Genomic DNA, 25,262 nt, shown 5'->3' on the forward strand with positions numbered 1-25,262 from the left:
TTAAAAAAAAAAATAATAATATTCTGTTGTATACTTGAAATTTGCTGAGAATAGACCTTAAACATTTCACCACACACAGACACAAACATGTAACTATGTCAGGCAATGGATGGGCTAATTAATCTTATTGTGTTAATCATGTCACAAAAGCAAAAATATGTAAATCATCACATTGCACATTTTAAATATATAAAATTTTATTTTTCAAGTATAGCTCAACGAAGCTGAAAAAGCAAGAAGGAAGGAAGGGAGGGAGGAAAGTACAGAAAAAACACAAGACACCCAGAGTTCTCACTCAAGTTTCCAGTAAGATTTTGAAGTCAAGTTCTGAAGCCAATATCTGAGATAATCTGCAGAATTTGCAAAATGCAACTTCCCCAATTAACGCATGTAATCTTGGCTTCAGGCTCTAACTCCAGGGAATAAAGGCTGTCGCTTCATCTTTCTCTTGAGCTCCCAAGCTCAGTCAGCCAATAAACTAACTGCATGACCTATAATTGCTTTTCTAGAAGTTAGAGCTAAGAACTACTCTCTTGAACACAGTATTTAGTCGCAGAGAAAACTAAATGAAAAGACACCAAGTAGCCGGGCCCGAGATCATCTGAGAGAAATCTCTTACCCAAATTGTACTTGTTGAGGATCTGAGAATCTTTTCACTGTGGCCAGTGGAGACATGGATGACCAAGACTTCAGGACAATCTAAATCTAGGACAGTCTGTCTTCCTGCCCTCACTGTGACTCCCAACTGGAAAAATAAAAATTGCTGTTTTCCCTGGAGTTATTTTATTGAAATATTAATTCTTAGAACCTCAGATAAGTTCTACGTAGAAAAAGAACTACAAAATGTCTTCAGTACCAGAAAAGACAGGAGCATGGTAATATTTTCTATAATTTTTCTGAAAGTTTTTCCCAAATCCTTTCTAGTCACTTTATACTTTTATTAATATCTCTCCTCAGGTCTTCTCTCCCTGCATCTCTGGGACACCTCTTTTCACTTTCTCACCTCGCATTCCACTAACAGACACCATTGTATAGCAATGCTCCCTAAAGCATGTGTATATTTCTTGTTATGTTCCAGTGGGCCTTTGTCCTCAAGTTCTCTTATTAGGTAATGAGGAGGTCAGTGTTTACTCAATGAAGAATGTTAATTATTGGGAAAGGGGATTCCATGAATTTTAGCAGAAAATATCAGAAAATATTGGTGCCCTAAGATATACTCTTTTTTCCTCAATCCTATTTGTGCAAAGAATTCATTTCTCTATTATTACCCATTCCCATTCTGATCTGTGCTAAAATAATTAATGCAAAAATGTGGGATACATATTTATAACAATTTATTCCGATCATCAGGCCCCTTCTATAAGTACTGAAGCATTTCAGCTCTCTCCTCCTAACTTCACTTATCAATTAAGACTTCAACATTTTCTGAGTTGAACTATACCAGGCCAAGTATCAGGCACCTACCGAAGTAAGTCTCATATTTTGATTATTGGTCCTTAACTACTACTGCTCACCTTGTAAAACATTGGTGGCATCATTAGACCTAAAGACTTGATACTTCATAACTATCTCAATGTACAACCCTTACCCAAACTTATTTTACTTTGGACATAAACTCACTTGGGTAAAAGCAATCTCCAGTGTTGAAATTTCAGCAAAAAGGAAGATAGTGATTATTTATGATGCTATTTGATTTCAACTTTATATTCTACTTCTGTTAAGATGGTCTTTGAAAAAAAACGTGGAATGCTAAATGAGTTTATTTTTGTTGTTGTTGTTCTGTGTGCAGTTCAAGGAAAATTGATAAACAGTCTCGGAAGAAACCCTTGGGTTGCTCTTCCCACCTCTACCTTTTCAGGAACTACCCCAAACCCCCTACATTCACAACCATTTTTAGATCTGGAACCATTCACTCCAACTTTGGACTGAACTGAATTCACTGTGTTTCTTCTGGGAGGTAAGTGAGAAGAGTTTGGTATTAGCATCTTATCATTTCCTTAAAGATTAACATAAAGACATTGTCCTTCTTTGAAAGAAGGTATCATTTGTCAGAAGGTCCATGCTTTGAGCCTAGAGTGAGATGGGTCATCAAGTCACATGATGTAGCTGTCTCACTGATAGACTGTGGTGCCCCCATTCCAGGATAAATTTTCAGGTTTTGGATCCACAATGGACAGCTTCTCTAATATGCTCTGTAGATGCTAGAGTATTTTCATACTAAGAATTGGTCCTTATAGCCAGGTCTATATTAGAGAGTCACCATAAAAGAATTGAACCAATTTCTCTGATTTCAATACTGAATACCAAATTCTTAAAAATGTTCACAGTCTTGACTAGAATGGATTTTGTTCACAGTGTTATTTTGTTAATGTAAAATCCAGGGAAGTTGTTCACTTTCAAAAGAATGTTATGGACTTGCTAGGGGATGGTATATATCATCAGTCTTCCATCCAATAGGATTCCTGAAATGAGCAGGATAGGGCAGTTTAAAATGAGTACTTTGACACCTGATATGGCTGCATTCTATACCTCAGTGAAGAAACAGAAAAATACTGACACATAGTGAGGCAAAGGGCATTTCTGAGAACACTTTGTGACAATATATTAGCATGTGGTGGGTTTTAGTTTTATTTGAAGCTAAACATTCAAACAGATTATAAGTTAACAGCTCCTACAACTCAGATTTAGTATTGTTGTTTGGTCATCATAAAGCATATTATGTTGCTAGTTTTTAAAAGACCCAAACTATGATTTATAAAATTTATTGGCATTTTTGCTGGGTACGTTTAAATAAGATTTAAATAAAATAACAGATTTTTTAAAAGCAAGTAAAGCAATGTGTCAAAAAAAAATTAAGAGTTTTACGGACTCAAAGATAAAACTGACTTTTGCAGGTAGTGCTTCTTCATTACTGAATCTTCTTCATTGGTTTGGCACAACCCCCTGGGACTATAGGTTACCCACTGGACAGAATTCAGAGGTAATTCAGAAACACATTCTAAATAAGGGCACAAAGTTTGGGAGGTATATACTTGATAGATATAGTATCAGGGACGGGAGGGTGGAGAGGAAGTTCAAGGCCTAGGAAATTTTACTTCTGAGCAAGATTATGCCTTTTATTGGAAGTCCTATGATTAGACTTGTGTGGTAGACACAAAAAGTAGAGGTCCCAAGAAAGATTTGGAGTTCAAAGGGCAGATCAGAATACTTTAATAGTAGCAAAGCACTCATGAAGATCCCAGGAAAGTCTGCGTATGAACGTCAACCATAGGTTGCATCTGATGAGGAGGACACAGGCTAGGGGGATTATCACACCTCAGTAATACTCGGGTAGGTACATTCACACAACAGTTAACAAAAGTACACTGGAGAGTTGTCTTCAACTGCATGCACAGCACAGTGCCTTACAGTGAACAGAGATTCAAAAAACTTTTGTTCAATAACATTATGGATAGGTGGATAGATGGATGGATGGATGCTTAAATAAGCAAAGTGTGGGGTGATCACTATGAAGCAGATATCTGTAGGTATTAGCGATTTCAGAAGGAATAAGCCCTCTTTCAGTCTATTACAGCAAAAAGGAGAGAAATATTCCACGTCTTCTCTTTCTCTTCTAATTCCAGGCCCCCTTAATGCTTTGCCCTTGACCTGAAGTTGACCTTCTGGACCTAGAGATAATCACTAAGAGTTTTTACTACATAATCTGTCCAATTTTGTTTATTTTTGTATTTAATTAACAATGGTTCATTTAAGGTCCATTAAATATTGATGGGGAGGTGAGTTAGAAAATAATTCCTGCCCTCCTTTGAAACTGCACTCTCATTGTAGACATAGGAAACAACACACTCAAAACTAGGTGATAAAGCAAGCTAGTAATATAAATAATGGCAGAACTTACAATGTGTTGATGAATTGTTACCCAGAAAAGGGAAGCAGACAAGGTTTTACGATTCCTGACTAGAAAGAGATTAATTAGAATCTCACATTAGCTTATTTAGCTTTATTTTCATCACCTGAAAAATATGGTTCATGATGATTTTCCCAGAGATTTATGTGAGAACAAAGAAGGAAGTGGTCAAAGAAGAACTCATGGATCAGGTGGTAAATAAGGTGGGAATTTCAAGATAAATAAGATGTAAATCAATTAGTAGAAACACAAAATAGGTCAACCTAAATCAAATCAGAGAGAACAAGAGTGATGGGGAACAAGAAATGCCTACTGGCCTCAGCAGCAGGGCATCTAGAGAACCTTGGGTGATTAACACTTTGAAATCCAAACTAGGGAGTTTGGCTTTTTCTCTAAGCAGGTCATATAGTAGATCAGCTCTATATCTGGAATAGATATTCCAGCTCAGAATCTGGAATATGTGGCAGATTCAATTCCTTGCTGTTCAAAGAACTGATCAGTGTGGGGATCTAGACAAGTTCTAGGATCACTGGGCTTAAATGTTCTCACCTGTGAAATGAGTTCAGTCTCTTCCCTCACCATCTCCTGTACAAACACACACACAGTGGAAAACATGTGCGGAGGTCATTTGTACAAGATCAACAGCTACGCAAACACAACTTTGCTATCATTAATCAGTTAATGAACCGTCGGTGGGTTTTGAAGAAGGGAGTAAAAACCAGGTAATAGATGTGAGCAGAGATCTGCATCAGCCTCTCCAAGACACCTGCTGGAACTCACCTAGCTTCGGGATTGTGTAACTTAGTCGTGGGACAGTTCTCTGGTAGGCCTACGTAGTCGCCATACCCCCACACATTAGCCTTATTAGGAAAAAGTCCAGTGGGGCTGATCCAGAGCTCAGAGACAGCACCGCAGAGAGCCGGAGAGGAGAAGGATTCCATGGAACCATCGAAGGCAGATATGAGGGCTATGAACATGAAGATCAGACCAGGCAGGAGGGATATATAGGGAAAGATACAGGGAATGAATAACAAAGAATAATACCTTCTGCAAACTGTTATGGAAAGAAGAAAATTTAATGGTCTTCCTAAATTTTCTCTAAAGAACAGTGACCATAAATGGCCTCAGGGAATCACAGCCGCATCACAGAGTTCATTCTCCTCGGGCTGTCTGCTGACCCCCATGTCCAGGCTCTGCTCTTTGTTCTGTTCCTGATGATTTACCTTCTGACTCTGCTGGGGAACCTGCTGATCATACTCGTGATCCATACAGACTCTAACCTCCACACACCCATGTACTTCTTCCTCAGCCACCTCTCCTTCCAAGACCTCTTCTATTCTTCCGTCACTGTGCCCAAGCTGCTGGAGAACCTCCTGTCTCAGAGAAAAGCCATCTCAGTAGAGGGCTGCCTGGCTCAGGTATTCTTTGTGTTTGCCACTACAGGGATTGAGGCTTGCCTGCTCTCAGTGATGGCCTATGACCGCTATGCCGCCATCTGCCACCCTCTGCTCTATGGCCAGGTGATGAGTAAACAGCTATGTGAGAGGCTGGTGTGGGGTTCTTGGGTTGTGGCCTTTCTGGATGCACTCATGAACATCCTCCTGGCTTTGAATATGGACTTCTGTGATGTTCAAACCATCCACCACTACTCCTGTGAGCTGCCTTCCCTCTTCCCTCTCTCCTGCTCTGATGTCTCCACCAACTCTGCGATGCTACTCTGCTCTGCGCTCCTGCATGCCATTGGGACCTGCCTCCTGATCTTTTTCTCTTACGTTCGCATCGTCTCCACCATCCTGAGCATCGGCTCCACCTCAGGCAGAAGCAAGGCCTTCTCCACCTGCTCCTCCCACCTCACTGCAGTGAGCCTGTTCTATGGCTCAGCCATTTTTCGCTATCTCATGCCAACCTCGGGTTCACCTCTGGAGCTGATCCTCTCCATACAGTACAGTGTAATCACGCCCCTGGTGAATCCGCTCATCTACAGCTGGAAGAACAAGGAGGTGAAAACAGCTCTGAGGAGAATGACGATAAAATATTTACAATGTCTCAGCACAGAAGAGATATAACATGAAGAAAACAGAACAGAACTGCAGCAAGAAATCTCATGGCTGACATTAAGTTCCTGATTTCCTATTTTGTCACATGTTGCAATATGCATTGCTGATGCTCCCTTTTGAAAAATCACCAAGGAAAGTGCTGGAAGCTATTTTGCTTGCCATGGCTCAGAATCAATCCTATTCAGACACAGAGCACGTAAATCAGAAAACCTCAGCTTCACAGTTTTAGTTAATGACATGTCAAGTCATGATTCACATTTTTGAAAATCATTCAAATTGAGATGGACCCTGAAATATTTTGCATCCTGAATGTTTAATTTGAATTAATGTGCCTGGGGAAAGGTTTTATAGGCATAAAAGATCCTGGATCTCTGAGAAAGGGAAAACAAAGATTTGAGCTTTGGGGGGTGGAGGAAAGGATAATGAATGGGTGGTGGTAAAATGTCTCAAAATAGGCGGAAAGAAAAATGTAGCCAACAGAGGCAAGTCACAATTTACCAGGTATACTAGTTCTCTATTGCTTTCTATTATTGTCATAATAAATTAGCAAAACTTTAGCAAATTAAAATAACGTCCGTTTATTACCTTCTGGTTCTCTAGGTCAGAAATTTGGGCAGACTCGACTGGGTTCTCTGTTTAGGGTCTCACAGGTCTCACAGAAATCAAGCTGCTGGCTGGGTTGGGCTCTTATCCACAGGCTCTGGAGAAGAATCTGCTTCTAAGCTCATTCTGGTTGTTGGCAGAATTCAGCTCCTTGAAACTGTAGGTCTGAGGTCCCCATTTCCTTGCTGGCTGCTGACAGGGGGTCATTCCCTCCTTATCAAGGCCCCTTCACTTCTCACAGGGCCCTCTCCATTTTCAAAACAGTATATCGCCTACCTCTCACGCTCCAAATCTCTCATTTCCCCTCCCGCTTCCATCTGGAGAAAACTCTGCTTCTAAAAGACTCCTGTGATTAGATTAGGCTCACCTGTATAATCTCGTATTTTAAGGTCAACTGATCTGGGACTTTAATTACATCTACGAAATCCCTTCACAGCAGTCTCTAGATCTGGGTTTGAATAACAAGAGACTGGGAATCTTGAAGGGCCATCTTTAGAATTCTGCCTTTCACGGGGCGCCTGGGTGGCGCAGTCGGCTAAGCGTCCGACTTCAGCTAGGTCACGATCTCGCGGTTCGTGAGTTCGAGCCCCGCGTCAGGCTCTGGGGCTGATGGCTCAGAGCCTGGAGCCTGTTTCCGATTCTGTGTCTCCCTCTCTCTCTGCCCCTCCCCCGTTCATGCTCTGTCTCTCTCTGTGCCAAAAATAAATAAAAAACGTTGAAAAAAAAAAAATTAAAAAAAAAAAAAAAGAATTCTGCCTTTCACACCAAGTAAACATATAAACATAACACTCCTACCACAAGAATAGGGCATAAAAGGGATCAAAGCTAGAATGAAGTGGACGGAGAGGGAGGAGTGAGAGAAGGGAGAGAAGTGGGCAGAGCAAACAGTGCTTCATAGAGATGGGGAAAGAGTCAGCCTGGAGAGGAGATCATTGAGAAGCTGTCAAATGTAGAACATCTCCTTGTCCCAGAATATGTATGGATATAGGGGATTCACTGCGTCGATGCCTGGGACTGATAATGAAGAAAGGCTTTGGCCCAGGACTTTAAAATGAAACTAGGGGCACCTGGGTGGCTCTGTCGGTTAAGCATCCAATTCTTGGTTTCGGCTCAGGTCATGATCTCACAGTTCCTGGGATCAAGCCCCAGGTCAGGCTCCGCATTGTCAGCCTGGGATTCTCTCTCTCTCTCTCTCTCTCTCTCTCTCTCTCTCTCTCTCTCTCTCTGCCACTACTCCACTCGCTCATGCACTCTCTTTCTCTCTCTCTCTCTCTCTCTCTCTCTGAATGAATGAATGAATGAATGAAACAAACTAAAATACAGACATATGTTCCTACCCAAAGCTTATGATGACCTCTTTCCATTTGGGAGGACCAAAAGCCCTGTCTGTGGTCCTTCTCTCTCTGCACATCTCCCACTTCTTTATGTCCCGGTGCCCTGAGACTGCCCTTGCAGGACTCCGCAGGCTTTCCACCTAAAGGATATTTGCCTAAGCCATTTTAGCCAATTATCAATTCTTCTTGTAAAACGTTTTATCCCAATCTATAATTATCAAACTTTAGGTTTTCATATAAGGCAAACATGTTTCAGCCCATTTCAAACATTTTGTTTCATTTTCAATCTGTTCTGTTTTGCTTCTTGCTTGAGTACTAGAAATAGTCTTAACTGCATTAGTGTCCAAAATAACAATATTTTATAACAACCTCGGCAGAGAGGTAACATAGAACCACTAAGGAACTGTAGGTATTCATGACTACCTCTTGGCTTGCAGTGCACAAAAGCATAGTAAGAGTTAATATGTTAACAAAATTTTGAAAAGAGTACACACTTGCATGGAAGAGCTCACTACCTCGTGCAAACAGTGCAAAGAAAATGGGTTTTATTTTAATGTTTATTTATTTTTGAGAGACAGAGCATGAGCAGCGGAGGGGCAGAGAGAGAGGAAGACACAGAATCCGAAGCAGGCTGCAGGCTCTAAGCTGTCAGCACAGAGCCCAAGGCGGGGCTCACCCACATACCGTGAGAACATGACCTGAGCCAAAGTCAGACGCTTAACCTAACGGACTGAGCCACCCAGGCACCCCATGAAAGCGTTTTATAACCTCCTTCTGAAAACAATCTGCACATGCAAAAGCATTTTTTCTAAGTTACCATGCCACACTCCCCAAGGACATCAGATTTGGTTTTATTCAGTACTTTAATGTGCTTTGATATGTATATGTGTAATGTATATTTGATGTCTGCAAAAACCAAGTAAATTTTAAAGATCTAATTGGCTTTTGGGGCACCTGGGTGGCTCAGTTGGTTAAGCGTCCGACTTCAGCTCAGGTCATAATCTCACCGTTTGTGAGTTCAAGCCCCACATCAGGCTCTGTGCTGACAGCTTGGAGCCTGGAGCCTGCTTCGGATTCCGTGTCTCCCTTTCTCTCCGCCCCTCCCCTGCTCATGCTCTGTCTCTATCTCTCAAAAATAAATAAATTTTTTTTTAAAGAATTTTTTTAAGGATCTAATTGGCTTTATTAATTGATTTATGAATCAGGCAGCATCCCATCAGCCAAGGAGAGGGGAGCTCCAAAGGGAAGGTTTTTAAAAAATTTTTTTTCAACGTTTTTTATTTATTTTTGGGACAGAGAGAGACAGAGCATGAACGGGGGAGGGGCAGAGAGAGAGGGAGACACAGAATCGGAAGCAGGCTCCAGGCTCTGAGCCATCAGCCCAGAGCCCGACGCGGGGCTCGAACTCACGGACCGCGAGATCGTGACCTGGCTGAAGTCGGACGCTTAACCGACTGCGCCACCCAGGCGCCCCAAAGGAAAGGTTTTTAAAGGTAGAGAGGGAGTGGAAAAAAGGAAATTATTAGCAAAGAATCCATTGTTTTAGGCAAGGTTGCCCTCCCAAGGGGAAACCTAGGATGTCTTTCAGTAAATTTCCTAGTGCTGACCAGGAAATTCCCACGTTGACTGGTTAAAGGTTACATTTCTGAGGGGTTGAAACTGCAGCAAGATTATTAAGTCTTGGTTTACTGACTTGGGGCCTTAAGCTAAGTGATGCCATTTGGGGCCTGTGATTTTCTTTGTAACACACACACACACACACACACACACACACACACACACACATATTTAATGAGCACTAAATATACATTTAATATTATAACTGTACCAAATAGTAATTGTGTGACCAAAACCCATGTTTGGCTGCCCGTCCCTTGAAAGGCCAATTAATACTCAAGAGACAAGTTTTGACTGAAAGGGAATATGAGCTTTATTCGGAAGGCAGGCCACCTTTGGGGAAGGCAAACTCTTGTCCGAAGGCCAGGGTTTCTGCCTGGCCCAGAGATCTTTAAAGGGGTTTACTCAGTTCAGGGAGTGCTCTGGTCTGTGACATTTCTTTATTACCTGCAGACTGGATGATGCCAGCTACAGAGCTATCTCGGTGCTTGGAGGTTGTGCAAGAAGTTCTATCTAGTTCCTTGTGCCCGGGGGAGGATTGTGCAAAAAGGTCTGGTTCCTTGGTACCCAGGGGTGGTTGTGCAAGAGTACTCTGTTCTTTCTGCAAAGGAGGGCAAGGTCTACAGATGCGCAAAGGGAGGTTGGTAAAGTCATTTGTGTCACCTTAAAAAAAAAACATTTTGCTAAAAGATTGCTACTGGGCTAATCAGAAAGCCTGTGAGATTTCAAACAGACTTTCTGGCCTCTGTGACCTGGGAAAATTCTGGTCCTTCATTCCCCAAGGCCAGTGGTCTGCAAATCTCAAAGAAAGTAAATTAGTTTTGTCACTGATCAAGTGAGCAAGCGAGGGGTGTGTTAATTTGCTAACCCTTAAATTAACTCTTATTTTTTTTAGTTTATTTTTTTTTCTTGAGAGAGAGAGAGAGAGAGAGAGAGCAGGCTCCATGCTCCTCGCAGAACTCGACACAGGGCTCAATCCCACAACCCTGAGGTCATAACCTGAACTGAAGTTAACAGTCAGACGTTCAACCAGTTGAGCCACCCCAGTGCCCTGACCCTTAAATTAACCCTTAACATTGGCTGGAGTGCTGTAACAATTGTAACGAATGATAGATTTAAATGACAACATTGTTCTAAAACGCTAGCCTTTTAAAAGAATCTTATCTAGCATGCTAAAAAAACAAGACAATATTAATAATATACTGCTTCATTTTATATCTTAATTTGGGTGTTTGAAAATTTTTCTTAAAAGTAGGGGAGAATGTAGTGATTAAAACAAAGGGATTGTATCGTAACTGTGTTCATTATTTTCTGTTTCCCTCTTCCTGAATTCTCAAGATTAGCATTTCTTAAGATTAAAAGAAAAAAAGCTTATTAATTCCTTAAACACCGTATGAATCCAAGGTTTCTAAAGTCAGTTCAAATATTTATACCTGTAGGGAGGAAAAAAATCTTTTTCTTCTACCCTTTTAAGTTCATGACTGGGACTCCTGGAACAAAAGACAAATAAACAAAAGGGAAGCACACAAATTGTCTCTTCTTTTTCAAGTTTTTATTTAAACTCCAGTGAGTTAACATACAGTGCAATATTAGTTTCAGTGTAGAATTTAGTGATTCAGCACTTACAATGCCTGGTGCTCATCACAACCCATACAAATTTATTTAAGTTTTGCATGACATGGGAATCTTCATAAGAAAATGAAGGCCAGAAGAAACAGTTAAACTCAAGTGGGATATTTTCCCAGGTTTACTGAGATATAATTGAAATGTAACATTGTATAAGTTTAAAGTATATAACATATTGATATAATAATGTACTTACATACTGCAATTTGTTTTTAAATGTCTCTTTATTTTGTTTAAAAAATTTTTTTAACGTTTTATTTATTTTTGAGACAGAGAGAGACAGAGCATGAACGGGGGAGGGGCAGAGAGAGAGGGAGACACAGAATCGGAAGCAGGCTCCAGGCTCTGAGCCATCAGCCCAGAGCCCGACGCGGGGCTCGAACTCACGGACCGCGAGATCGTGACCTGAGCTGAAGTCGACCGCTTAACCGACTGAGCCACCCAGGCGCCCCTAAATGTCTCTTTATTTTGAGCGAGAGAGTGACCAGGGGAGGGGCAGAGAGAAGGAGAGAGAGAATCTTAAGCAGGCTCCACGCTCAGCGCTGAGCCCAACGCGGGGCTTGATCTCACAACCACAAGATCACAACCTAGTGAACTAATATCAAGAATCGGACACTCACTTAACCAACTGAGCCACCCAGACACCCCTGATATATACACACCAGATACATACTGCAATTTGATTACCCCCATAGATTAGCTAACACCTCACAATGGGAACATGTTGATCAAAATGTACAAACCTGTTTTTATGAAAAAGACTGGAAAGTCATGGAAAGATGTGATAAGACAAAGGTGAGCTAAGTATGGTAAGTGCAAGTAAGGAGAATGGGGATGGGTAGTTAGCAAGGCCTGTTCAGATTCCTCTCTGTGTCCCTTCACTTTAGAAATAAGGACGCCCCTTTCTTCCAGGTATAGGGAGGGCACCTCTTACGTGAGAGTTTTATGATCTGTGTCAGGGGAAGATCAGAAAGTCCTTCCTGCACCTGCCATTTCTCAAATTCTTTCAGCATGAAATATTCAATAATCCAAGGTGCTACATTTGGGGAGAGTGATTTCATTCTAGACCATAACTTCAACACAGAAGTTCCAAAAGACCATACCAAATCGAATCATCTGACGTTTTTACAAATTTCAACTTGTCTAGTTAATGAGTTTCAAATTGGGCTTCAAGCTATGACTTCAGGGAATAAAGGACATTGGCTCCTTCATCTCCTAGGCTGCCAGGCCCAGTTCACCAATTACTGACTGCTTCATCTATATATACCCTTCTCAAGGGTTTTATGTGAGAATCACTCACTTCCCGGATTCTCCTATGACAGTATTTAAAATCAGAGAGGAAATTAAATAAAAAGATGCCCGTGTGGTGCGGCCTATGACCACTGGAGGGAAGCTCTTCAGTTTTTGTTGAGGATTTGATAGTCTTACCACCTATCGAGTAGGAGAGAAAAGCAGGAGCAAGACAGAACTCAGAAAATGCTTATCTTGAAACTTCTACCTTTAAGAGTAGCTCTGGTATAATCAGTTTTCTGCTCTCACTGTGACTTCCAAACAGGAAAAAAAAAAAAAAAAAAAAAAAAAAGGACTGATTGCCTTTCCTGTAACTAGGCTACAGAAACATTTGTTCCCATAGGCATAGAGATCATCCCAGTCCAGATGAGATCTCATCATGAAAAGACCAAAGCGACAGAAAGTCTGAATCACAAAAAGCCTGGAACTCGGTAATGTCCGCTCTGATTGCTCTTCTCTCCTTCCTGGTCCCTATCTTCCCTCTCCTAATCCAGCCTTCTTCTCTTCTCATTAGCTTTCTGTTTGCTGGAGACTGAGCTTCCTGACCCAGAAATCACTCTTTCCATCCACTGGGGCCTTTGTCCCATCCAGCTACATGAGAAGAACTCTCTACCCTCAGTGAGTTACGCTGAACATGGGGGTCTGGCATGTCTTGCAACCTGGCTTCAAAGTCTGCCCTGGCCTGGGCTCTAGCAGTTCAGTGAAACCTGGGACCAGCAGGTGGAAGCATCGGGGTCAAGGTGGATGGGGCTAGTAGCGAGTACACACCAGAGTAGATCAGAGTAGACAACAGATAATGGTCACCCTGAGAAAACCCTCTTCTTCTAGGATGCCAAACCACATCTACTATAAAAAGTTCATTTTTTTTTTCGTTTACTAACTCCCCTTGACCCCAGTAAATATTTATGATGTGAAGCACACAGAGAAAGGGTCAGGAGTCTGACCAGGTTTGAGGAAAAATATCTGGATTCAAAAAGTTCCTTTTCAGTTCTCTCCTACATTCATCCCTCCTCCGCAGCCCTGGTGTGAGTCTAGACATCCAAAGATCTTTATACCATTTGCCACTCAGTAACCAAATTCCTACCCCATCCCATCTGCATTTGGCCATGGAGAACATCCCCACATTCGGTGAATAAAAGAAACACTGGACCTCTCTCTCTTCTCATTCTCAATAATCCACCAATCCCAGCATTTGTTCAACTAACTAACATTTTAAAAATTAAATATATATGAGTCTAACAAGACTTTAGGTACTTTGTATTATGTTATATGGCTCCTTCGCCAAGGAGTGACCCAAGATACCCATCCCCTTAGACAGGATATGACAATGTCATATGCAAAGCTCCTGAGCCCAAATTCCAACTGACTCTTACTATCTCTATGATCTTGAGAAAGTTACTCAACTCTTCTGTGTCTTAGCTCCTCATCCATAAGAAAGGTATGTGTCAGGACTGTTTCATAAACAAATAGAATCACCATACACAGAGGTGCCTGGGTGGCTCAGTCAGTTAAGCATCTGACTCTTGGTTTCAGCTCAGGTCATGATCTCACAGTTCGAGAGTTGGAGCCCTGTGTCAGGCTCTGTGCTGACAGTGTGGAGCCTTCTTGGGATTCTCTCTCTCCCTCTCTCTCTGCCCTTCCCTGTTCATTCTCTCTCTCTCTCTCTCTCTTCTCTCTCCCTCTCTCAAAATAAATAAATAAATAACACTTAAAAAAATGAAGATAGAGAAAATATTCATTGGAAAGGACTTGACAAACTCAGAGATGAGAGAGGCTCTTTAAAATGGACTCTTTGTCCTGAAAGTTGCTCTCATTGTTTGCTGAATCAGAGTTAAATTGGGCCATCCTAAAACTACAGATCCACCTACAGGACAGACTGAGCTGTCATCTAGATCTAGCTTCTAAGTGAGACTCAGAGTCTTGGGATCTTTATGAATGTTTAATATTAATAGTGGAGAAAAGACATCTCTACTTTTTTGTCCAAGTAAAGAAAATGACAAAGACTGAAAACTCGGCTAGTTTTTCAGGATTTAACTTTTTGTTGTGAGTCCTCTGGGCAATACCGACATCAGACTCTGGTGTCAGAACAAAGCTAGAGAATAAAAGGCAGACTAAGAGGTCAAGGGACTGGTCAGAAGAACGTGTGAAGATACCAACCAAGGGGTGTTTAATAAAGAAGCAGGACTTGAATGTAGAGTGCTATATCAAGTTTCAAATGAAGCATAAGGAGCTAGTCTAGAAAGATAAGTCATCCCTGGATACTTGATGAGACTGACTTAAAATCTAGCAGAGAAATGTGCATGTATATAGCAGTTCAACGTAAGTATCTGCAATGTGGCTTTCTCTAAGTCCAGCATAACCTGACATACAGCAGGAAATTCATGAGTGAATGAATGGAGCTTTGGATGGACAGATGGAAGAAAGATCAATGAATAAATGTATAGAACTTAGAAGGCTAAGTTAATGGAAAAGATGTATTAAAGAACGAATGGATAAGCTAAATAAATTACTGTTCAGGAAAATGAATGAATGAACAGGTAATGTCACGTTAGCCTTTCTTATAGAGTCTGAAATGGGATAGCAGGCATGGAATATGTTAGGTACACCAACAGTTGCTCAAAACTGAGACAATCTATACACGCACTGCAAACACACATATACACATGTACCATTTCTTTGCTTCCCCCTCTGTTGTCTTCTTATTGCTGGATCCTCATCAAGCTTACAGGTCTGAAAATTTTTCTAAAGAAGATTAGCTAACGAGTCTATCCAATTCACTTCATGGCTTTCTTTTTTCATCCAACAACAACTGCTAAAAGATCCACCGTATGTGCTTCTCATTGGGCCAAGTACTATGATATAGAGATACCAAGTAATTTAGAGCATAATTACCCTCATCAAAGAACTATATAGTGTCATTGTCTGGTGGGGGGAGGAGAAAAAGAAATAAAATGACATAAATATTCGAACCACTAACTGCCAAAATAAGATGGTGATTCAGCAATGTCATAAAATGAATAGAGTTGTTTATGGTGAGTTAATGACTTAGCACAGAGTGGAAGCATATCAGGTGAGATCCTCCTCACCTGAAGCAGATGGTGAGGATTACATGAAGTTTTATGGGGCAGGGCCTGTGAAAGATAAAGAGGAGGAATCAGGATTGGGTCAGAAAAGCCTTCAGACTGTGATTCAGATGTGACACCGGCGATGGGAAAGAGGGAAGACCAACAGAATTGTCTAGGAGAGCTTCAGACTGCAGTGCGGATCTGACAAATATTCATCCAAGCCAGTGGGAGATCAGAGCAACGACCTCCTCGACCTCCTCGTAGAGAAGGCATGCTCATTCACTGCCTCCCTGCAAACAGTTTGGCCTCTGCTAAAGCTGTGGTTAATCTCAAAGGTCCTGCAACTGGGTGCTGTCAGTTAACTGCATCCTTCACAGCTGAATGTTAGGTTCTTTCTTTAAGGTAGACCTTTCTTTAAGAAGTGCTTTAAGGAGCACTTCCAAGGCTGCCACCAGATGAGAGCTAGCGTCCTTAAGAAATTGGCAAGAAACAGGGAGGCAGAGGTGCCAGATGAGAATAATGAAGACCCGGGTGAAGTCCTGATGTAGACACTCATTCACTCGGGGAAGGCAAAACACTCACATACTCCTGATTCTAGATTTGAAAAATTAGTATAGAATGACCTATCCAGAATTGTGAAATGAATTCTCATTTAATTGTGAAATTAAATGAGAAAAATGTCACAATTTTAAGAGTGCCAAGGACATATTAGGCCCTCGATTAAAAAAAAAAAAAAATATATATATATATATATATATATATATAGCTATTTTTTATTATCATTATGTACTGTGGGAGTTCAAAGAAGCAAATGATCACAAAGGATCTCAAGAACAGGTCAAAATTAAGATGGGAGTAAAACAATAAATAAGATTTTAATTAATTACCTAAAAGGCATTTCCAGTAGAGATGTTCGAGTAAAAGCTGAGAGAAAGTTATTCCTGTGGGTGCTCAGGAACAAGTACACCTGTCTGTCCACAGCATTGAGACCAAAACAGTTAAGACCAATTTTAATGTCTAAATGCCATGTATGATGGAGAATTTGAAGGCAGGCTTTAAAGGAAAGTCACTGTAGGAAAGAAAGGCTAGGTATACAAGTCATGGCCTTGGACAAGTTACATAATTTATGATACTCATTTTTCAGTTTGCAAAAAAGGAGTCAGCAATAATTTCCCTTATTCTTTTGTCCCACATCCAAAATTCACACACACACACAATCATTTTTTAATCTTGTTCCAGAGGGTCAAATTAACAATATATGTTAATGTGTATCATCAACAGTAAAAAGTTGAAGAAAAACAAAATGATGCTACTAAGCAATTATGAATCCTAGGAGGGTTTTGAAATGAGGCAAGAACAGATTGGAGAATAGAGGAGAGGAGGCAAATGTTGAAATATCCCCCTAGCAACTCTGCTACAATGCATAAAACACACACAGAATACTGCTGACAAAGCAGTGCTCAGTTGAAGGAGGCGGAATAAATTAGTCATCAACTAGGTCTGAACAAATTTGCAAATTCCCCCAGCCATCTTTAAAAATTTTTTTTAATGTTTATTTATTTTTGAGGGAGAGATAAACAAAGTGTGAGCAGGGGAGGGGCAGAAAGAGAGGAAGACACAGAATTTGAAACAGGCTCCAGGCTCTGAGCTGTCAGCACAGAGCCCTAGTCGGGGTTCAACTCAGGAACCGTGAGATCGTGACCTGAGCCGAAGTCGGACGCTCAACCCGCTGAGCCACCCAGGTGCCCTATCCTCAGCTGTCTTTAAAGTAGAATAACAGTGGGGGCGCTTGGACGCCTGGGTGGCTCAGTCGGTTGAGCGTCCGACTTCGGCTCAGGTCATGATCTCACGGTTCATGAGTTCGAACCTCGACTAGGTCTCTGTGCTGACAGCTCAGAGCCTGCTTCGAGCCTGCTTCGGATTCTGTGTCTCCCTCTCTCTCTCTGCCCCTCCCCCCACTCATTCTCTGTCTCTCAAAATAAATAAACATTAAGGAAACATTTAAATAAATAAATAAAGTAGAATAACAGCTATATGGAAATATCACAGTGAGTTTGAACCCAACCCTAGAAGGGAAAGGAGGGATTCCAGATCGTCAATAAGGGCATACGTGAAATCTAAATAATTAGGAAGTAGTATACACATAAAAGTGGGTCCTTACCTCTGTAATTGGGAAGTTTCAAGTCCATGCCTGTATTTACTTCTAGGAAACACGCTCTTTAGATGGCCTTGAGAAACCACAGCACCATCACTGAGTTCATCCTCCTTGGGCTGTCGGCTGACCCCGAAGTCCAGGTGCCGCTCTTTGTGCTCTTCCTGGGGATTTACCTCCTGACCGTGATGGGGAACCTGACGATGCTGCTGGTGATCAGAGCTGATTCCCAGCTCCACACACCCATGTATTATTTCCTGAGTCATCTCTCCTTCCTGGATCTTTGCTTTTCTTCAGTCACTGTGCCCAAGCTTCTGGAGAACCTCCTGTCTGAAAGGAAAATCATCTCAAAAGAGGGCTGCCTGATTCAAGCTTTCTTTGTGTTTGCCATTGGAGGAACAGAAATTTTCCTGCTGTCTGCCATGGCCTATGACCGCTATGCTGCCATCTGCCACCCTCTGCTCTATGGCCAGATGATGAGCAGCCAGCTGTGTGTAAGGTTGGTATGGGCTTCATGGAGCCTGGGTTTCCTGGATGCAGTTATCAACATCCCCCTGGCTATGAACTTGAACTTCTGTGAAGCCCATACGATCTCCCACTACAGCTGTGAGCTACCCTCTCTCTTTCCTTTGTCCTGCTCGGATGTCTTCAGCAATGTCACTGTCCTGATTGTTTCCACACTCTTGCATGGCTTTGGTACATTCTTCCTGATCTTCTTCTCTTATGCCCGTGTTGCAACCACCATCCTGAGCATCAGCTCCCCCACAGGCAGAAGCAAGGCTTTCTCCACCTGCTCCTCCCACCTCACCACAGTGAGCTTCTTCTATGGATCAGCTTTCCTTCGTTATCTCGTGCCAACTTCAGGCTCGCCGCTGGAGCTCATCTTCTCCATACAGTATGGCACAGTCACTCCCCTAGTGAATCCCCTCATCTATAGCCTGAAAAACAAAGAAGTAAAGGCGGCTCTGAGACGAATGTTGGAGAAATGTTTGCAATGGCATAAGTATCAGGCTACAAAGAGATGATGAATTAGGAAGGAACTACAGGCTTCAGGATATCTGGTGGGTTGACACTAAAACCTTCTGATGGCCCACTGTTTTAGATGCTAAAAGGTATCACATAAAAGCTTAAGAAAGAGACACAAAGATACCTTGAGGGTGAGGTCAGGGTAGGAGAAGGTGGTTCAGATTAAATCCGGCTCAAAGGCAGATCAATGGAATATATAGTCACCTTGATTAAAAGAGTTCTTTAATCATAATTTATTTCTCTATTGTTTCATTGACACTGAGTTTAAAAATGTGTGTGTATTGGGTTACTTTTTAGAATTAAATGTACAGAAAGTCACTGAAAACCATGAGATTTCACCAAAACATTGAACCGCGGGGAAAGAACAGTTACAGACTTGGGGTCTGTGGAGACATTTGGGCTTTGGTTGGCAAGCCCTTGCTAAAATTCTGGACAGCACAAGCGACAGGTCAGTGACTTGGGCGATACCAAGAACTCTATTGTTACTTCGGAGTTGAAACATGAGGGAAAATGTGGCTCATTCTAGGGTAAGTCAGGAAAATTTAGACCTCTGCTACGATTCACCTCCTTTAAGCTTTATTTTTTCCATCTAGCCTACTTGGGGAATGCAAGGGATTTTAGTCAATTGTTCTGGAATAATTTCCTTTTCATGTATTTTAGCATGGGTTTATGAAATACGCAGTGTGTGTTACATAATTCACCACATGTGTATCTTCTGAGAAATTTTTCCATGCTATTTATGATTTTTCTCAAAATAGATTAAACTGTAGTAATTTATACTCATTCAACGTTATTTTCTGTACAGCAATACTGAGACACCTAATAATGCATGTTATTGATGAGGGACAGAAGCAGGAAAATGTTTAGGCTTAGCCCAGATTTAGGCTGATTTATAGTCTGCGCAGTTCCAATAAGGATCAAATATGTGCTGATTGCTACATTCTTTAAGGGTCTCACAACTGCCTGTATATTACTGGTAGTTAATATCAAACTGAATGATAAGCACCAGAGGAATCTTGCAAAAGTAGTTTTGTGAGTAGAAATTCGAAGAAATTTGTAATCTGATACTCCCGGCAAGCCCTCTACCCTTTGATTCTAAACAGATAACCACCAGCCTCACACAGCAAAAGTGTAGCTTTTTCTGCCCATGGGTCCCGTCCCCATGCTGCCGAAATAAACTTACTAAGTTGCACCATACAATGTCTCAAGAATTCTTTCTTGACCTGTGCTCCACAACCCCGCATCATTTTGATGAATGGGTTAAAACACTTCAGTTCCATTTTACTTTGTTTTTTCATTAGCATGTTATCATAAAACATTATCAGGTACCGAATCATGCACTAATTAATAACACATCTGTATTTCCAATTTTTTAAGTTATAATAAGAAAGCAGATACATTAAAGAAAAGATGATGATTATCAAAAAATAATTCCATCACCCATATTTAGGTATATTTTCTTCTAATGTCTCTTATACATAAAAATTTTATTTTTTTAATGTTTATTTATTTATTTTGAGAGAGAGAGAGAGTGCAAGCAGGGGAGAGTAAGAGAGGGGGGTGGTGAGAGAGAATCCCAAGCAGGCTCCACACCATCAGCACAGAACCTGACACGGGGCTCTATCTCACAAAGCCATGAGATCATGACCTGAGATGAAATCATGAGTTGGATGCTTAACCGACTGAGCCACCCAGGCACCCCAAGATTTTAACATAATCCATTTATTGGGCAGGGCCAATTCCATGGCAAATATACATGAAACTTTTTTTTTCCATTTCTTTAGTTCAACTGTGCTGTACAATCTCCATTTCCTTCCCCACCTCATCTGTCAGCTTTTCCAATTCTTCTCTCTCTGGCTCAGACAGGCATAGAGGAAAGATCAGCAAGTCTACTGCTGAAGCAGATGTCTAACAGGAATGAGATCACAGTATATTCCGCTTGCAGGCATTCTCTGTTTTTGTGAGTTCTTCTCTTAAGAGCCCGTTCATTTGGATTCCACAAAAGAAAAGCAATCCTACTTGCCCCATGAGAAAGGAAGGAAACGACTTCTCATCACAAATACTAAATTCCCAATAAGGCCAGTGAAATGAACACCCTCCCCAATTTGTTCCCAACCCAAACATTTTATTTAGCCAGGGAAGGAGGGGGTTGGGAATAACTAGTGGTCGCATCATAGGTTCTGCTCTTACTAAGCCTTGAAAAGGGTCTGATGCCATTATTGGTAGATATTATGAAATGTGGGGTATTTATGTTGTGGGAATATAAACTGGTTCGGCCACTATGGAAAACTATATGAAGATTCCTCAAAAAAATTAAAAATAGTTCTACCATGGGGCACCCGGGTGGCTTGGTTGGTTAAGCGTCTGACTTCGGATCAGGTCATGATCTCATGGTTCATTGGTTCAGGCCCCACATTGGGCTCTGTGCTAATAGCTTGGAGCCTGGAGCCTGCTTCAGATTCTGTGTCTCCCTCTCTCTCTGCCCCTCCCCCGCTCACGCTCTGTCTGTCTCTCTCTCTCTCCCTCTCTCTCAAAAATTAAAATAAACATTAAGGGGCGCCTGGGTGGCTCAGTCAGTTAAGCGTCTGACTTCGGCTCAGGTCACGATCTCACGGTCCGTGGGTTCGAGCCCCGCATCGGGCTCTGGGCTGATGGCTCAGAGCCTGGAGCCTGCTTCCGATTCTGTGTCTCCCTCTCTCTCTGCCCCTCCCCTGTTCATGCTCTGTCTCTCTCTGTCTCAAAAAAAATAAATAAACGTTATAAAAAAATAAATAAATAAAAATAAAATAAAATAAACATTAAAAACTTTTTAAAAATAGGTATACCATATAATCCAGCCATTTCACTTCTGCATGTACACCCAAAGGAAATTAAAATAAGATATCAAAGAGATATATGCAATCCTGTGTTTATTGCAGCATCATTCATAATAGCTAAGATATGGTAACAATCTAACAGCCCATCAAGAAATAAAGGGATAAGGAAGGTGTGGTGTAGGTATACAATGGAATATTATTCAGCCATAAAAAAGAAGGACATCCTGCCATTTGTAACAACATAGATGAACCTTGAGCACTTAATGCTAAGTCAGACAGAAAAAGACAAGTACTACATGGTATCACTTATACATGGAATCTAAAAAAGCCAAACTCATAAAAACAGAATAAATGGTGGTTACCAGAAGATGGGAGGTGGGGAGATAGGAGAGATTTCATTTAAAGATACAACCTTGCAACAAGTAGTAAATAAATCCTAGAGGTCGAATGCACAGTACAGTAAATATAAGCAACAATATTGTATTATAATCATCAAACTTGCTTAGACACTAGAACCTGATTATTCCAACCACTAAAAACAAATTATAATTATATAACATGACAGAGGTGCTAATTATCACTACAATAGCAATCATATTATATAAATGTATCAAATTAACATGGGGGCGCTTGGGTGGCTCAGTCGGTTGAGCGTCCGACTTCAGCGCAGGTCATAATCTCGCAGCTCCTGAGTTCGAGCCCCGCGTCGGGCTCTGTGCTGACAGCTCAGAGCCTGGAGCCTGTTTCAGATTCTGTGTCTCCCTCTCTCTCTGTCCCAACCCACTCGCATTCTGTCTCTGTCTCTCTCAAAAATAAATAAACATTAAAAAAAATAAAATAAAATTAACATGTTATTCATCTTAAATTTACATAATGTTATATGTCAAATATATTCCAATTAAAAAAAAAACTCACAGAGAGCAGATCTGTGGTTGCCAGAGGCCAGGGGGTGGAGGGTAGGCAAAAATGGGTGAAAGTGCTCGAAAGGTACAAACTTCCAGTTATAAAGTAAATAAGTCCTAGGGATGCAATGTACAGCCTGGTGACTATAATTAATAATACTGTATTGCATATTTGAAAATCACAGAGAGTAAATCTTTAAAGTTCTCAAGGAAAAATTTTCTTTCTTTCTCTCTTTCTTTCTTTCTTTTTTAGAGAGAGAAAAAGAAAGTGCCAGTTGGGGAGAGACAGAGGAAGAGAAAAAGAGAGAGACAGAGAGAGAGAGAGGATCCCAAGCAGGCTCCATGCCAAGCATTGAGCCCAACACAAGGCTCAATCATATATATATATATATATATATATATATATATATATATATATTCCTTTTGGCTAACATTTGTTGAGGATATATATATATATATATATAGAGAGAGAGAGAGAGAGAGAGAGAGATTTAAAAATCCTTTTCCTATCCTTCCTTCTCCAGTCCCTACCAGCTTAATAAAAGTTCTTTTAGGCTTTAAATAATTGCTTTAATTCAGAAATTTCAAATACTCCCCTGTGCCTCTTACTATTTACCTTCCTAGTCAACTGGAAAGTGTGTTAATTGGGAAGTCCAGAACTTGGTTTCAGACTAGACTTCAGAGAATACAAAGCATTGGTCCAGCTTCCCCTGGGTGCCAAACCCAGCCCATGGCTGCATAAGCATAGACAGCCTCTGATTGGTTTTATTAGATTTTTCTTTACTTAAGAAGTATTTTTAAGATAGTATTCAGAATCACAGAGGAAGTAAACGAAGAGATGGCAGGTTACTAGATCTGAGATCATGTGAGGAAGTTTTAATGAAGTATATGCTGGTTGGAAATATGAGCTTCTTTATAGATATTGTTCTTGTCCTTCTACAGAGTGGCCTGCACTGTAGAATGACACCACTCTATGTTAAGGTATTCAGGAAATAATCTTGATATTCTGGCCTCCTCAGTGTTCCTAAAGTTTGAACCATTCAGATGCCTAATATCCACCGACAACAAGAAGAAAAAGCTATCTGTTCTGTCAATAGTCAGAGTCCGGTGACATAGGTTCTCTTATGGGGAGAATTCACCAATGATGTGTCTACCTGAACGGGAACGCCGGAACACACAGGAGCTGCCTCCTCCAGGAAAAGCCAGGAACATGGTAATATCCTCCAACATATCTGATATCCCTCTACTTTTTCTTCCTAGAAAGTTCTATATGTGTTTTAATTTTGCTCACCATTCTCCACCTTGACCCCATCTCCCAGAACCTCCTGATACATCCCACTAGTGCTAGATCCCGAGACTCCTGTTCAACCCATTCCTCTTTCCTGAGTTTGTGGTGGAAACTTCCCACTCCTTGGTAGGCCACCTCCTTCTCAAGATTGGCCCCTGAGGTCTCTGTTACTGAAAATGTTGCATTTGTCCCAGCTGCCTTGGACACGACCTCAGAAAGATCTCTCTTCGCTCCCTCATGACACTGGTGACAGGGACATCTCACAGCCTAGACATAAATCCTTTTATGCATCAGGATCCCAAAAGATTGCAGAAAGCTGACACCTGAAATGAAATGAGGGTAACAGAAATAGATGCTGACTTGCTGAAGCTACTTATTCCCCTGCTTGCACAGAACTTCTCTATTCGTACTTTTTTCTATTATTAGAACAACCTTCAGATCTAGCCACCACTGTGACAACGTGAATAGTGTGACACAGTACTGGAGAGGACAGCTATGAGAACAGTGTCAAGTGGGTTACACTGACCTTTGGCTCCCTCCTGCTTCCGGCACTGATATCTTCCTCTCCTTTCAAATTACTTCTCATGCACAGAAGGTCAGAACATGGCACCCAGCCCCAGGAAGCCTCAAGCCACTTGGAAACTGACCTTCCAAACACATCCTTCATTCACTTATTCTTTCCAAATAAATCCAAAAACCAGTGTGGGCAAGGGTTGTCTAGAACACTTGTGAAATCCTCTTATTTACATATTTTACCCTTTCAGCCACCCCTTGTTTGATTTCAGTCCTTTGTTCTCACCCACGTGTAAATCTGACATGAGTCTCTCTTAGGTTAGTATGAAATAAAGCCAATGTCTTTCATTTTAAATAATGAATGAAATACTCATTGCCTGTTTAAAAATTGATTTATTGGGGCGCCTGGGTAGCGCAGTCGGTTAAGCGTCCGACTTCAGCTCAGGTCACGATCTCGCGGTCCGTGAGTTCGAGCCCCGCGTCAGGCTCTGGTCTGATGGCTCAGAGCCTGGAGCCTGCTTCCAATTCTGTGTCTCCTTCTCTCTCTGCCCCTCCCCCCTTCATGCTCTGTCTCTCTCTGTCTCAAAAATAAATAAACGTCAAAAAAAAATTTTTTTAAAAATTGATTTATTTTCATGCCTGGAATGCAATCTAGAATTGAATAGAAGACTTTGTCCTTGGTCATTAAAGAAATCCCTGTAATCAGTTTGAGTTGCTGTTTAGGATGGTGAGGAAGGTGAGCTCCTTTTTTGTGATATCCCAAAATCATATGACACAAATAGCTGCTACCTTCATCCACACAAAACGTGGATGTTAGCACATTAATAAAAAATACTTTTTTCAAAAACGCTACAGTCTTCTTAGATGGGACCCTGAACTCCCCAAAGACACTGTGGTCAGGTACCCTCTTGTGAGTGAAAGCAGAAAAATGGAAACAGTTTTCAGGATAGCCTACCCACAAAAACTTGTTGCTCTCCAAATCTCTGATAAGCATAGAACACACTTATCATTCCACTTCACTTGAGAAGATTCCGAGTGAAATGTTTGCTTTCAACAGTGTTTACAA

General features: G+C 41.2%; 2 protein-coding genes across 2 annotated transcripts; both read left to right on the top strand.

Moving 5' to 3' along the window:
* Positions 1-5,025: 5,025 nt before the first annotated feature.
* Positions 5,026-5,973, top strand: LOC102960570 (olfactory receptor 8S1-like). Its single transcript, XM_007073075.2, has one exon. It carries the CDS (start codon positions 5,026-5,028, stop codon positions 5,971-5,973), a length of 948 nt encoding a protein of 315 aa, XP_007073137.2.
* Positions 5,974-17,672: 11,699 nt separating this feature from the next.
* LOC102960856 (olfactory receptor 8S1-like) lies at positions 17,673-18,676 on the top strand. The gene has a single exon (XM_007073076.2). The coding sequence runs from the start codon at positions 17,723-17,725 to the stop codon at positions 18,674-18,676; it is 954 nt and encodes a 317-aa protein (XP_007073138.1). The 5' UTR covers positions 17,673-17,722.
* Positions 18,677-25,262: the final 6,586 nt, after the last annotated feature.

The sequence above is a fragment of the Panthera tigris genome, chromosome B4 (genome assembly GCF_018350195.1).
Source record: "Panthera tigris isolate Pti1 chromosome B4, P.tigris_Pti1_mat1.1, whole genome shotgun sequence".
Taxonomy (NCBI): Eukaryota; Metazoa; Chordata; class Mammalia; order Carnivora; family Felidae; genus Panthera; species Panthera tigris.